Source organism: Acanthochromis polyacanthus, chromosome 2 (genome assembly GCF_021347895.1).
Source record: "Acanthochromis polyacanthus isolate Apoly-LR-REF ecotype Palm Island chromosome 2, KAUST_Apoly_ChrSc, whole genome shotgun sequence".
NCBI lineage: Eukaryota > Metazoa > Chordata > Actinopteri > Pomacentridae > Acanthochromis > Acanthochromis polyacanthus.
In genome coordinates this window covers 40,717,398-40,733,116 of record NC_067114.1, presented here as the reverse complement: position 1 = coordinate 40,733,116, position 15,719 = coordinate 40,717,398, and the positions used below count along the sequence as shown (strand labels likewise).

At 38.5% G+C, this 15,719-nt stretch overlaps 1 protein-coding gene and 1 long non-coding RNA gene across 3 annotated transcripts; one reads left to right on the top strand and one right to left on the bottom strand.

Moving 5' to 3' along the window:
* Positions 1-817: 817 nt before the first annotated feature.
* Positions 818-4,977, bottom strand: LOC110951641 (uncharacterized). Of its 2 annotated transcripts, XR_007940277.1 has the most exons (4): positions 4,894-4,977; positions 3,954-4,122; positions 2,506-2,659; positions 818-1,303 (listed from the first exon to the last, which is right to left on the bottom strand). It is a non-coding gene; the product is annotated as an uncharacterized LOC110951641 (long non-coding RNA). The 2 variants fall into 2 exon arrangements; XR_007940276.1 differs by having other exon boundaries at positions 818-2,659.
* Positions 4,978-5,074: 97 nt separating this feature from the next.
* On the top strand, positions 5,075-9,603 carry LOC127532963 (high choriolytic enzyme 1-like). Its single transcript, XM_051944892.1, has 8 exons — positions 5,075-5,086; positions 5,662-5,689; positions 5,790-5,840; positions 6,412-6,543; positions 7,310-7,427; positions 7,506-7,684; positions 8,119-8,200; positions 9,453-9,603. The coding sequence occupies exons 1-8, from the start codon at positions 5,075-5,077 to the stop codon at positions 9,601-9,603; spliced, it is 753 nt and encodes a 250-aa protein (XP_051800852.1).
* The last annotated feature ends 6,116 nt before the right edge of the window (positions 9,604-15,719 follow it).

Below are 15,719 nucleotides of genomic sequence, written 5' to 3'. Positions count from 1 at the left end.
CCTTAACAATAACGTGTGTAAATGACTCCGCGGTCTAATGTTGTAAAACCGAGTTGTCAAAGCTGCTCCAAGCTACGGAGTTAACCGAACGTTAGCTCCGAGCTAACGGCCAATACCCACACAGTGTTTTCGCCACAAAGTTAGTCAACTAAACCAGTCACAGTCAAACTAATCCCATAGTCTACTAACCACACATCACAAGCAACACACACAAAAGACAAAAGAATTGTATCAAACTTACAAAGAGCTAAAGTTACGTACCTGTCTAGGAGAAGCACAGCCAGCTCGGCATCTGTTTTGATTCCTTTTTGCTCCCGGAATTCTCTCCACCTCTGAAATGCCTGTCCAAGATGAACTTTTCTTTTGCTTCGTTGTCGATCTGACAACCTTAATTCTGGCAGACTTTGCTCTGTTCATTTCCTTTCACGCTCCATGTGTGCCGTCTTCTCAACCAACTCTCCGCTCTGCTACTGCTAAAAACAACTAGCTCCGCTCTGCTACGCTCCGTCAGCGCACGCGCACCGTATTTGCTGTAAATCGCTCCATCTCTCACAGGAAATTCTAGACGAGTCGACAAAAAATTAATAAAATACAAATATTTACAAAACCAAAATGATTCATGAATCGAAAATGGGGGCATTAATAAGTGTAAATAACGAAGATTCATCCACATTAATATGAGACTTTGTTACGAGCATAAAAATCTTCCTTGGTGGGGCTTTAAGTTAAAGGAGTTTTATTCGTGACGTATAACCAATCAAATCACTCCAGAAGACAGAGCAACCACAGCCAGATAAAGGTTCAGAGCCAAAGTAGCGCCATTTTTAAATAATTTATTACTGTAAATCAGTAAAAAATAAAATACTGATAATCAGTGAATCAGTCAGCCCACAATTACTACAATGTATCTTTCCTTTGACTTGTTTGTACAGTATACGATGTATATGATGGCGTTTTTGCATTTTTTCATACCAAAGGCTATACTATGATGTTTTCTCAGAGACATACTGTGCTCCTCTGTTTGTTCTGGCCCTGGGCCGCTGCTCTCCTCCTCTGGTGTTTTCTGGATTGTACTCAGCTTCATGCCTTCGTCCACCCGGCCTCCGTTGACTCGTCCCGCCTGCCGTCTCTGGAGCTGAAGCTGGACTGGGTCACACCAAAGTGCCGTCCAATCACGATGCCAGCTGCCTCTCAAAAGGCTCCTTCATCTGGCGGTACTTCTTCTGAGGGGAAGCTGAGCTTCAGCAGAACTTTGGAGATGTGTTCCAGTGGCTGGTGGATGTGTGGGGAGATAGATAGGGACCTTTGAATTTTTCAGAAAGGAAAACGGGGAACCCATTGGTAGTTTTAGTTTAGGGTGCTATGTGGTGTGTTCTTGGGTTTTAAGAGGTGAACAGGAAGAGGTTTTTTTTTTCGTATTGATGATCTTTTACTTTGTTCCTGGTTGGAATGCCCATCAATGTCAACATGAAGTTCACTTTTAGTTCTGTTTATTTATTTTTATTTTACTAACACCCATTTGCTTTTAACCCCCTCACATGGTGTGTTGTTGTAAACTTACTCTTTCAAATAAACACTCGTCTAACCCTCTGGAAACCAGCGTTTGGACTGTTTTTGTGTTGCTCCTCACCTACTTCAGACAGCAGCGACAGAACAACGTTTTGTGGACCAAAGGCTAAACTATGATGTTTTTAGAGCTACATACTATACTATGCTTTTTTAATTGACATATTACTATGAATTGCGGAGCCTCTTGTCTGCCTGGGCTGGGGTGGTCCTTGTGTCGGCGCCCCTGCAGTCATGGTCCATGACTCCTCTCGGTGTGCGTGGCCCCCAAAGGTGGCTTCTTCCTCACCTCGGATTTCGGTGCCCAGCCATGTCTCCTCTATATCTCCTACCGACAGATGGTGTATGTGGGTGTGTGTATGTTGGTATGTTTGTGTGTGTGGGTATGTATGTCTGTTCGTATGTCTACGTATGAGTGTGAATGTATATGTGATTGTGTATCTGTGTGTATATTCGTGGGGGGTGGGAGGTTTCGGGTTTTTCATAGTGTTTTATATTGTGTTGTTCTTGTTTTTATCCTCTGTGAGGCACTTTGTGTTACTGTATCGTATGAAAAGTGCCATATAAATAAAGTTGATTTGATTTTTTTTGTTTTAGGTTTTGTTTTTTTTTTTTAGCAACATATAAGAATTTGAACAGTTTTAAAAATTACTATACTTTTACTTGTGCAATGAACTATTATTCTATGGCATTTTGCGCTTTTTGAACCACATAATAATCTATGCTTTTTTTGCTGACATGCTACACTATGAACTACAGGCCATACTATGTTATTCTTGAAAAGTATCCTATACTTTGACATTTTCTGAACTACATCCTATACTATGGCGTTATACACAGAGTGCTTTGGATACATGTTGATTTATAATCTAGATTTTTTTCAGTTTTGTTTTTGACAGCATTACCACAGACCTGACCGTGAACACCACTGACACCCACCTGAGGGAGACACTGCCTAAGATCTCAAGACTGCTTGGTCGTGGTCTTTCTGGTCCTGCTCCAGAACACCTTCAACTTCATCAGAACGTCTTCTTTTGAAGAGGCCCTCAGATGCTGCAATCTCTGACCTGAAGGAGGAACTGCTACTTTCACTCTGTAACGAGACGGCGGTTATTGTAAAGACCTAGCTCCTGGCGGCTTTGAGTGAAAATTTAACATCCATCAAAACGGGACAAATAAGATGCAGAGATAATTTTCATACAGAAAGAGCACCAGCAGTTATGTTTTTACTTAAGTAGGATTGTAAATGGAACATGTGGAAGTGAAATGCAACATGAAGCACAAGGAGCAAAAATAACAGTTTGTAATGACATTTTTGCTTATTTTTTTAACATGCAAAACACATTTTTTTTGCATGCATTTCATTAATCCACCAGCATTACTGGTGTATTAATGTATAACCAACATTTTAATATAATGATTTATTATTACTGTAATAATAAACTTTTCACTGCAGTAAGAAAACTAAAGCACTCAGACAGCGCAGTACTCCAACAAGGCTGCTCAGTCTTTGTATCATTTCCGACGATTGAAATCTTTAAGAAAAAATGACGTTGCGCTGAGCACAGGCGTGTGTTATGCATGTGTATGTTATGTACGGATGCCAAATTGCTTGACTTAAATATGTAGCGGTCGGCAGGAATTGATGGGACTCGGAAACAACCTCACAATTTAATCAGTTGTTCCTTGTAGCATTTCTGAGATATAAGTCCCGATAAGTCTGCAGCTGTCAATTTGTAGTACGATCACAATCACGTGATCATCAGCAGACAGCTGACGTAGTGTTCACTTGTTGTCATAGTTACAGTAACGCTGTGCCGCTATCTCACAAAATCTAATCAGTTGGTCCCTGTGTCATTTCTAAAGTTCCCTGAAAATTTCGTCCAAATCTGTTAGTCTGTCTTTGAGTAATGTTGCTAACAGACAAACATACAAACCCACATCAATCATTACATAACTCTGCCGAGTCTCCGCCTCTTTGGTAGAGTAATTATTTGAATCCTTTCTTCATGCATTCCTTCATAAATTTCAAGGGCTGGCCCGAATGGCAGTTTCAGGGCTCCAGATATTCGGCCCTGATTAATGACGAATATCCAAATATTTGGTTCGGTTCATAATGTCCGAAGGGGGTACACATCGGAATATTTTGATCTCAAAATAAATACTCGGATACCACTGTCTCGACCGAATGGTCGGATATTCGATATTCCAGCCCTACTAATTTCCTTGGAACACTTTGGTTCAGTTTTTCAAATTGACACCATTTAAAAAAAAAACAACTCTGATTGACAAGTGACTTTGACAACCACTGAAGGAGGCGGAGCCAAAACCAGGTGAGTTCCCTTTAAATAGAGAGCAGAACACCTGCAGCATCCAGCATCACACACCTGAAACCAAACTCTGTTCAGTTTCAGCTCTGAAGTGAAGCAGCATCATGAAAGCAGCCTTCCTCTTCCTCCTCTTCCTCTCGGTGACGGCCGTCTCTCTGGTGAGTTTGACTGAGGTTTTAAAACTTCTGAGCATCAAACGCTGAATCTCCTGCATTCTGGGGAATTTCTATAGAATAGAAATAAATGAATACACTTACAACAGGAAACGGGAAGAGTAACGTGAACACCACTAACACGATATAGAAATAGAAAATATATGAAGATCCAAAATGCACTATGAAGTGTAAAACATACTATGAATAAAAATGTGCTGAATCCAAAAATGCACCATAAAGTATCAATACTAATAAAACCCAAAGGTTCTGGTGTCTGCAATATGTGGAGCGCCCCTCCACAAAACCTGCATAGCTCTGCGTTGTGTTCCTTGATGTATTTGGGTGCAGGGTGTCATGCAGAGAGAAGAGGATCAGAGAAAGAAGAGGTCTTAATTGTTGCCGACTGCTCTCACTCATACAACTTTCAACAACAATAAAAGAAATACTTGTTTCTCTATGTTGACATTTACTGTAAACAGTTTCTCTTAACTGGCTGAGAATAACAAAAATTACACATCACACATACTGTAGTACTCAAAATAACAGCATTATCCTTCCATTCATTGAGTACAAACAACCAATAAGCCACACGTGCAGCTGCTAACCCTGAGGAAATATAAACATGTCCGACTGCACGCCCACAAAGCTACCTGCTCGTAGCACGGACATTAGCACACATTGTTAATTGTCATTCAGGCTATAATTCTCAACACACAGTCCTTAAAACCAGACTGACCAGTGCATATAACTTCACAGAAACGCATTTTAAAGACATTAATGGTTTAACTGCAGTTTAACCTGTGAATTTGTACACATTGTGGGCTGCCAGGAGTACTGCTCACCTTCAACACCAGCACAAGAAAAAGAATAATACGTAGCGCAACATGGCGCCTTCTGCGGAACAAATGTAAACTACGGTGTCCTGGAAAAGACAAATCGCTGGAAAGCCTTGGCTCAGCCGAACAACATGCAGTGCTACAGCACCACCTAGCGGTGTGTTTTAGTTACCGCCGAACAGTAGAAATGTACAGTGATGTATGGTTAATACTACTCTGCTGCATTTTTTTTTGTCTTTTCTGCATCAGTTTGTGGTTGAAATGTCCAAATTTGCATAAAAGAAAACATAAAATTCAGGAGTTAATTCAGAATATAATGCAGAATAAATTAGTAAAGCTCTCTTTATTCGACTGCTTCAACACATATAGACATTATTTATTCTCCTGTCCTCTTTTATTAATTTCTTCAAATGCACATGTGGCACCTTTTTACATCAGTGCTAAGTAATGCATTTGAGTTAATAGATTATAATCAAACTCCTTTTTATTGCTACTTGAATTTTTTGCACCAGAATTCTCTCAGTGCAAAATGAAAGCAAAAAAAATGCAAAAATAAAGACAAATGCACGTTTTCTAAATGTTTAAAAGCGGCATAATCCTGCATCCTCACTAAACTTTCCATCTCTGACCAGATTTATGACGTTAATCTTGATCTGTTTTCCTGTTACAAACCTGCAGTGAATTTTTTATTTGCATTTCTCAGATAATTCAGCTTTGTGAGTCCCACAGCAGCACACACTGTTTCTTCAATGTGATTGTGTCTTTGTGTTTTAGGGAGTGACTGCTGATGGAGATCAGAGGAGTGAGTAGAACAAAAGAGCATTTCCTAGAAGTCCAATTTGATCTTTTCTGACATGAAGAATTTAAAAGTTAAACTGCTGCTATTTTCTGTTTCCCCTCAGATGAGTCTCTGAGCGTCACCGACCTCATCGCAAAAGTCAACGAAAACATACGTAAGACACAAGTTTTCCAACTCCTCTGACTAGAACAAGAATATTATAGAATAAATAGTTTTTTTTGTTGTTGTTTTACAAAAACACACTGAAAAGCACATTTCTCAGTAAAAATTTCAAAATTAGCTTTAGTTTATTTTATTCCTGATAAACAGCCTGAAGATAAAACCTTAAGCTCAGCAAAAGTGTTTTCCACTGAATACAGATAAAAATCTAATCAAAAATAATAACCATACATTTATGCATAGACACACATTTAGAATTGCACAGATGGTTCACATTCTATTAAGTCAACAGATTTATTCTTGTTTATTGATTTTAATTATTGTTATAATTATCATTATTATTGATTTTCTTTTATTGTAATTTTTATTACTTTTGAATTTATTATTATAGTTTTCTTTTTATCATCCTATATTTATCTATAGAATTATCTATATGTGTATTTATTTATAAAAAAAATCAGGAAAACCAGTAGTATTGAACAGTTTAGCAGAGAAATATTAACTCCCATAATAACAGCTTTGTGGTTTAAATCTTCACACGCTAAATATCTGTCTGTTCGATGCAGAATCGCGGCTGCTGCAGGACGATATCATGACATCTTCTGCCAGGAATGCAGATCTCTGCACATCCACAAGCTGCAAGTGGATCAAATCCTCCCGCTTCGTCGACGTTCCCTATGAGATTTCCTCTTCATACAGTAAGAAATTCAACTTTGACTCTTGAAAACCGCCAACATCAACATGAGCATTGTTTGGTTCAAGTAGAATCTACAAAAGCTTCATTGTGTGTAAAAATACTGCTGTTGTTCAGGACTCACTAAAACTAAGAGATGGAGACAGATGCTGATGTTCACGTGTCTTTAATCATATGTTTGCATCAAATAAGTAGTTTTTGAAATGAAAAGTACAGCACAGTATTTCTGCAATGAATAATATAACTTTTTAACATTTGAAAACAAAGCACATCACTGTTCTTTTTTTGGAATTTTTTTTACAATTATGCAAAAAATAGATGAAATTTTTTATCATCAGTAGATATATAGCAATGACAGAATTGTTGTATCTTAAGCTACCTTTTCATTTTTATGAGTTACATTACAAACTGAATCACTGATATTATTACTTACTTGTGCATATGTTTGTATATTTTTATTAAATGAATTGAATATTCGGTGTTAATAAAGTGACAGTTTGCTGATTTTATATGTAAAGTGTCTGAGTGTTTTGAAAAGCACTATACAAATAAAATGTAGGTGAATGTGGAGGAAAATACACAACAGTCAGAAGCTTTGAGGTGTGTTTGGACTCATTTTATGAAAGAAGCAAAGATGAAACTGGTGATGACAGTGAAGAGAATGAGGAGATGATGATAAATGAGGATGGAGGAGAGATTTGTCAGCTCTGTGTTCAACATCAGAGATAAAAGATGAGATGCTGAATAACTTTGTGTTCTTCGTGTTGTAGGTCAGTCCCAACATGACACTATCATCAAGGCCCTGGAAACTTTCCACGAGTTCACCTGCATCCGCTTCGTCCAGAGGACTTCTCATCCTAATTATATCTATTTCTTCTCTGGAGATGGGTAGGAACAGAAAAGAAGCACAAAGTTGGATCTTCTCATCGTCATGATTCTCACTGGTGTTTCTCGTGGTGCGTTCAGGTGCTGGTCCTACGTGGGCCGTCAGGGCGGACAACAGAAAGTGTCCCTGATGAAGAATGGATGTTTATTCACAGGAATCATCCAGCATGAGATTCTCCATGCTCTCAGCTTCCACCATGAGCAGTCCCGATCAGACAGAGACCAATACGTCCGGATCCTCAACGAGAACATCATCGAAGGTCGGCTAAACCTTCAGTCTCTGGTTACAGCTGAGTCACTCATGACCTTAAAACACCTTTAAAAAACTTTACAAACATGTAATTTTTGGTGAAAACATACATGTAGAAAGATGTGGTTTCAATTAAGTATCACAACTTTAAACTTATTTTTGACAGATAGAGTTGATAGAGTTTCACATCAGACATGAACCTGAGGCTTGTTTCTGTTTTTACAGTTTATTACTTTGATAAATGATGCATTTTTTTGGGTGCATTTCAAATCTGCTGGTGGGTTTTTGGGGGTCAGGGGGTTAAATTAATGTATTTTAGTCTTGTTTGTAGTCATAGAATTCAATTGTTCCCCCAAAATGTTTCGTAATGATAATCATTTCAACCCTTACGGTTAAATTTGTACTTGCGCTGAAATATTCTGCTCGTTTTTGTTTCCTGTGAAGGACGAGAACGCAACTTCCGCAAGGTGCCGACCAACAACCTGGAGACCTCCTACGACTTCAGCTCCGTCATGCATTACAGCAAGTGAGTGTTTCTGTGAATGTTTTCAGTCTTTTAGTGCAAAAATCAGCAGTTAGATTCAGCTACAGACAGTTTCAGTTACCACACTTCCAAAGATTTATAGTTTGAATATTTTAAGATGTAGAAAGCTTATTTTAGGCAGTGGTGGAAGAAGACTTTACTTAATACCACACAGTGAAAATACTCCAGTACAAGTAAAAGTCCTGTGATCAAAACCTTCCTAAAAACCAACATTTAAGGAGTTAAGGACCTCAAATATGATATAAAATACATATTTTAGAGAAGCTAAGCTAGAGAAGCCAAGATAAAAGAAGGTAAGATAAGTTAAGCTGAGCGAAGCTAAAATTAGATGAGTTACAAGAAGCTAAGGTTAAATAGACTGAGCAAAGAGAAGCTATGCTAAGAGAGAAGCCAAGATAAGTGAAGCATATCTAAGAGAAGCTAAAATAAGATAAGATAAGCTGTGGTTAACCGTTCCTGCTCAGCTGCCCGACCGTGGTCAGAAAGCACAGGGGAGGTCAGTTCTCCAGGGCCAAAGTTACTGTAGTTCACTTCGGGGTTAACCCCCTTCACTTCACCAGCAGTTGTGGAAGGCAAAACTCAGGAGCCCGACCTTGTCTGAGAATGCTGCAGCCTTTTATTGCAAGTTGACTGTGACAATACCCTACAGTTACACTACCCAGAAGCTACGCTTCTTAACTCTTCTTCTCTTAACCGGCACTCATCTTCACTCACTCTTGCTGCATTACATCGCTCTCTCTCTCTCACAACGGAGCCACACACTCTTATAACACTGTAATAAGCTAAGCTAAAGTAAGATAAGATATAATAAGATGGGAGAAGCTAAGAGAACATAAAACAAGATAAGTTACAACTTATCAGCTAAGCTAAGACTAAACTTCATTAATCTCAAAGGAAATTCTTGTGGTAGCTATTGCTCAAAACAAACCCAGAATTACACAAGACATGCAGCCTACAAATAGAAAAGCAAAAGTATATAAATGCAACAGATTACTGAATAGAAATAAGCTAATATTATAGCCCAGTAACAACTAATGTTGGCAATTATATGTAACAAGTAATATGAAACATGATAAATATTCACATGAAAATGAGATAAAATAAAATGGTGCACATTACACTGAAAATGCTGTACATGAAATATTACAGTTGATAGTGAATTATAAATGTTAAATATGTAAGGTTAGCTTTTTTTTTAATTATCTGAACATACTGATCTGTAATCTTCCTTCAGGTACGCCTTCTCCAAAAACGGCCGACCCACCATCGTCGCCAAGTCTGATCCAAACAAGAAATTCGGTCAACGTTCATCCATGAGCGCCAATGACATCCAACGTGTCAACAGGCTTTACAGATGCTGTGAGTACAAAAACAAACAACCCTGAATGAAATCATACTGTATACTGCATAAGAACCCAGTGAACACTTCACGCGGCTCATTGGGTTTGCTTTTCTTTTTCCAAAACCAGAATCACAACAGCCAGAAAGAGTCAACCTGAAAATACTTCAACCTTGTTCTGTTGCAGTAAAAGAAAATCATCTCAGAACGACAGAAAATCTGCTGCATTCTCATTTAGACTGTATGTGATTCAGAAATGTGAAGTTCTGCCTCACTTACAGGTTAGTTTCTGTTGAATTTGGTGTATTTTTGTTTAGAAATGAAAAGATAGATGATAATACAGATAGTTTTCCATTGATCTGGAATCACGATCTGCAAAACAAAAAACAAAAAAAACAACAACAACTTTTATCAGGATCTACCTCAATGAAGGGGCAGAAATTTGCCTGTTTAGTTCATAAAACTGCAGCCACACTTGAAGGTTCAACATCTGTTTCTGCAAGGTGTGTTCTATTTTTTTTATAACTTTTTTATTTGTTAAAATACAAGATATTTAGCTGTTTTTGATAGATATTCAATGAATTTGTTTCATTTCTGGAATCATTTGACATGTTTTCTCAATAAAATCTTTCACATTTCTACTAGAAGGGCGCATCAAAGTTTCATTATTTCACAGCATCATACGTTTTGGTTGTTTTTTTTAGCACGTTTGCAGGTTTCTTGAATTAATATTAAGCGTGTTTTGTCAAAGTAGTTTGAAACTGTAATTACTGCTGTCTGCCTGTAGAGAGCAGTACAGCTAAATATAACAGGAATGAACTCTGCACACGTATGTTTGTTGTATGTCACATTCTTAGTGTTTTGCAAATCTTGGAGGGCTTGAGAAACGACAATAGTGAATGTCTTCATATAGAAACTGCTTTTATTTTTCACATCCATATATAAAAGAGCAGCCAAACTCAATAAAAATGGGCCTTTTAAATGAAGGCCTTTAACAGCTACACTGGAGCTGCATGGATCCACCAGTTTGTTCAAACCTGGTTATTCGATCATGAACGACTTCTTGTCATATCAGAAATGTTTGACCTTCTCCTAAGTGTTTAGATGCTTTGAGATCAGGTGACCGTAGAGGAAAATCCACAACAGTCAGAAGCTTTGAGGTGTTTGAGCTCATCTTCCTCGACAAAAATGTTAACCGGACAGGGCAACATGTCTCTGATAAACTGACTTCTTCTCCAGAGCAGAAAAATACTTGATAGAAATAGGTTTACAATGCTTTTTGTTCTCTGAAATCTTGTAATTTTAAATTAGTATTATCTGATTGTGAAATTCCTTTTTTAGGGAATTTTGGTCAATGTTTAGTGAGTTTTTGTCACTCTGAAGCAAGAATGACTGCATTAATAACAGGGTTTCATCAGCAGCCAGTCACAACATGAGAAATGATTCACAGATGAATAAATTCTTTATTCTCAGTAATGACAGTAATGTGCGAACAATGTTTTCACTTTAACTGCTAGCTGTGATGACAGTCTGAGTATAAACAGTGTTGAACAGAGATCAGAGTTTATTCTGAGGCACAGATCGCTGTCTCTTCACACTGACAAAAGAATAATCATGAAAATGTAAGAATTAGTGCTGAGTTTAGATCCAGTAGGAATTTTTGATAATTTCCTCCCAATATACACTTCACACTGTACTCTAATGATTTTTGATGTCAAGACAAATTCAAGGTTTGTCCATGAAAGGTTTGTTTTTTTGTAACAGAATTTCTTGTCTTTTGTTTTTCAGAAAACACTCCTGCATCCTGGAGTGAATCTAACGTGCATCTGTGGTAGTTTCACACTTGCTGCTAGATGAACTTGAAAAACTGCACAGCTAAATAAAGTTGCAGATTTCTTGCCAAACTCTTACCTCGATAAGACCACAATTATGTTGCAATGTCACCTAGACGCACGTATTTCCTCATAATCAGCACGGTCACACGGTCACTGATTGGACCTGCAGAATCAGAAACACAGGGGTTTTTCCAAACAGCTTTTGTCTGCAATTAAAAGCGTCAAACATTTAATTTCCCATGCCAGGTTAAACAGGATGAGATGACAGTGGATTCTTAGTCCCTACATTTAAAAGCCTGAGATGGGCAGTTCCTCATACCTGAACAACAACATAATGCACTGAGGGTTTTATGATCATTTGAGTTTAACCTGCTAACATCCACACTTATTTATTGAATTTGGCTAAATGAAAAAGCCCGTAATGGAAGGACTCTGATGAGAATGCAGATATTAGGCACACATTTTAAAGGATACATTGTATAATTTATAAAAATGTTCTTGTTTAGCATGTGGCTCAAATATAACTTGAACTAAATCAATTCAAATGTGGCTTAGGTCAGTTTTCATTGCATCCTTGTTTATAATAAGTCAGGTTTTCACAACAAATGAACATGTTTCATGCTAGAACTTTGTAAATCACCACATGCATTCTGCATCTTGTTTACCACACCTTTACTACATTTCACACCTCTGGACCTGAACTTGTACAAGCTTTCTGGAAAAGGGACTTAACAGTTAAATTTTTAGAAATCTAATCATGTGTACATGTTATCTGCAACATTTCATTTCATGATTGTTATATCATTATTTATTACCTCTGTGCAGAATTGTATTATTTTACTATGATTATACTGCTGGTACTAAAGCGAAACTCGGTTGTCTTTATATTTGCAGCTCCAGACATTTTCCAAAATCTACATGCAAAACCATCTTCTACTGTTTAATCCGGTTACCCTAAACTTCAAAGAGAAATCAAGGATATACACATCTTTTTAAATGTTCAGTATAATTAACAAACAGCAGCCTGATTCAGGTCATGGATTCTGCCATAAATCATTCTACGTAAAATGACTTCCATGTCCTATTTTTTCATGTTTAGGGGGGCACTGGTGGGTGGTGGGGGTGGGGGGCCTGGATCTTGGGCTGCGGCGGAGGCACCGGCCCATGCCGGGTGGCCGTCTGGGGTGGCCGTCTGGGGTGGCCGGTTCCCCTGGTGGTGTTGGCCCTCTGCCTGGGGGGCGGGGGTTGCCTCTTGGATGCCTGGGGCCCGGGGTCCTGTGCTGGGTCCGCCCTGGGCCTCAGGCCCCTGGCGGGGTTGGCTTCCGCCGGTCTTGGTCGCCTGGGGCCCGGCCCAGCTGGACGCTGGGGGTCCTGGCCGGGTTCTCCCTCTGCCCGCTTCCGGGCCGATCCGTGGTCGTTCTCGTGGTTTGGTGGCTCGGGTCTCTGCTCTGGGATCGCTGCCGGCTCGCCTGGGTCTTGTGGGCTCTCGGGCCCGCTTCTGGCCTTCACGGAGATCAGAGGTCATAGTTGCATGATCACAGTCACAATTGCATCGTACTCTGCATGTGAACATAGCAACCATGTTGTCTTGTGGGAAGTTAAGTTTGTCCTGGTGCCAAAATATCAAAAGACATGTTTCCTCAGTTTGTTTGTTTCACGTTGTTTTACGCAGACACCACCGAAGAAGAAAGGTGCCGGAAGTGCTGCACGTTGTTATGTTGTTGTTCATGTGTTAGCCGGTAAAGACCGCGGCAGAAGAAACTGTGATAAGTGGAATAATTTAATGCACCGTTCTTCAGTAAATAAGAAAGACTGAACGACCGTCTCCGCACATTTTATTTAAATAGAAGCAGTTAAATGTATCAGTTCTCCCCTGTGTTTTCCTGACCACGATCAGGAAGCGGACAGCTTCCTAAGCGTCCATAGCAACGACCACAGCAACGGTAGAAAATGTAACAATGTCACAATTCCATTCCGAGACGTGAAAGATTCATCGTCATAACAAACCAAAGATCATACACAAGAACTGAACGAATATTGTGAAATTAAAATGTATATATTTTTTGGTGTCGCTGGTCTTAAAAATAGAGAGGGTGTCCACCTTCCAAGCCCAAAGTAGGAGCTGGTTCCACAGGAGAGACGCAGATTGAGCTGAAGCTGTTCTTCAGTCTTTTAGTGAACAAAGCCTCATGCATTGATCTTCTGATGATGTGCTCACTTTGTACTTTGGATCATACTGATCCAGTTTCTAAAAAGTGTTTTAGAGTTTCATGCACTGCCCTAATAGAAACCTTCTATCTGATTTCATGTACCTTTAGTTGATGCAATCGTTCACATTTTTGGAGTCGACATTCTGCTGGAAGCTTGAGCCACCACCTTATTTCTATCAGGTGAACAACAGCTGCAGGTTATTTAAGTTGACTGAGCCTCTGATGAGTCGATCAAATGCAGCTGAGTTTCATCTGCAACTCAACAAACGTGGTAAATAATCTGCTTCAGTTTGATTGATGACCTAGAAAAGTGCAGAACCTGAAATATGTCTTCTTCATTTCACAAACATACACATTCAGAAGTTTGGGGTAGCGAAGGCAATTTCATGTTTTCCATGAAAATTCACACTTTTATTCATGTGCTAGCATAACTGCACAAGGGTTTTCTAATCATCAATGAGCCTTTCAACACCATTAGCTAACACATTAGAACACAGGAGTGATGGTTGCTGGATATGTAGATATTCCATTAAAAATCAGCTGTTTGCATCTAAAATAGTCATTTCCTGCATTAACAATGTCTAGACAGGATTTCTGATTCATTTAATGTTATCTTCATTGAAAAAAATGTTTTTCTTTCAAAAAAAGGACATTTCTATGAGACCCTTTACTTTTGAATGGTAGTGTACGTGTATAATATGCTTTTAAATATTCTCAAATCCTTAAACTTTCTGATTACTTCCAGGCTTTCACGAAAAGATGATACATTTTCAACCCAACTGTTCATATACTACATTATACAGTCAGTAGCATTCAGGTATTTTGGTTCCAAACTCAGGTGTGAACTCTTTTAAAAGATAAATAGAAAAAAATTCAAATCTGAGTGTCTTTGACTCTTTGTTTTTTCATGATATGTGGAATTTTTGGTCATTTCCAGTTGCAGACAATTACAGACATCTGAAAAATTGTGAAAAGTAAGTCATGCTTCTGAAAAGTTGTATAACTATAGAAAATTTTATCCTAGCATGAAGTAGTAACACTTGCTTGTAAAAGACGCCAAAATGCAGGATTTAAGTTGCACACTTCCAAAAAAAGTCTCTATCCTGTTCAGTCGCTTTGAATCCGAGCATCACCAGCACATACTCTGTCACCTGCAGGCGATAGACAGGACCGTGACTCACTGCTGTCAGGAATAGCAGCCATGAGGAGGCTTCGACAGCTCCGAGTCTTTGTCTACACCTTGTTTCATTACGGTGATCGGCTTCCTTATTTATAGATGATGCTGACCTTCATGTTCAGAGCTGCTCTGGCTTAGTTTCACGACATCTTCGTGTGATATTTCACGACTGGTTTTGTCCAAATCTGTATGAAAATATCTGTCAACATGAACGCTGACGCAGATTCTGTTTGTTTCCTGTTCATAAATATGGAAACAAGCAGTGAAGCAGGTTAAATCATAAAGTTTGTGAAGCTGCTGGGTGTATTTTAACAGACAGAGACAGGCTAGCAGTGTTCCCTTGTTTCCAGTCTTTATGCTAAGCTAACATATTTATCAAAGAGACAGGTAGAAATCTACACTGTGGAACTCTGCAAGACAAACTGCAAGCAAGTTTATTAAATAGCATCTTATCATACACAGACGTTCTGTAAAGTGCTTCATATCCAAAGGTTAGAAAAATCTGAAAAATAGCAACAGAATATAACAGAATTCCATCAAAAACTGCACAGATGAGTTAAAGAAACACACATTTTATTAAACAATTCAAACTGATCAACTAAAACTGCGGAAAAAGACAACAGATAAGAAAAACAGACAGGTAAAAGAAGAAAATACAATAAAAGGGAAAGAGAGTGAATTTAAATTCAGTAAATAAATGTGGAGGCAAGTTTAATAAAAGTACTGGCAGCTTTATAATACTTTATAATAAAAGCGCCTGATTAAAAGCAGCGTTTTCTCATCACTAGAGGACTATAATCCCACACAGGCACTGAGCAGCTGCATTAAACTAATCAACGATAGGACGTGCCAGATTTTTTGTTAATTAAACAACGTTGAAAATAATGTTTTTGGAGCCAAAGAAAAACAAATAAAAACCACAAACCAAGTCAGAACCCTT

What these genes read in the sequence shown, in the direction of transcription:
- LOC127532963 (XM_051944892.1), top strand. An exon ending in AAAAGTCAACGAAAACATAC is followed by an intron (nt 5,841 to 6,411) that starts GTAAGACACAAG and finishes TGTTCGATGCAG; the next exon opens with AATCGCGGCTGCTGCAGGAC. An exon ending in TATTTCTTCTCTGGAGATGG is followed by an intron (nt 7,428 to 7,505) that starts GTAGGAACAGAA and finishes TGGTGCGTTCAG; the next exon opens with GTGCTGGTCCTACGTGGGCC.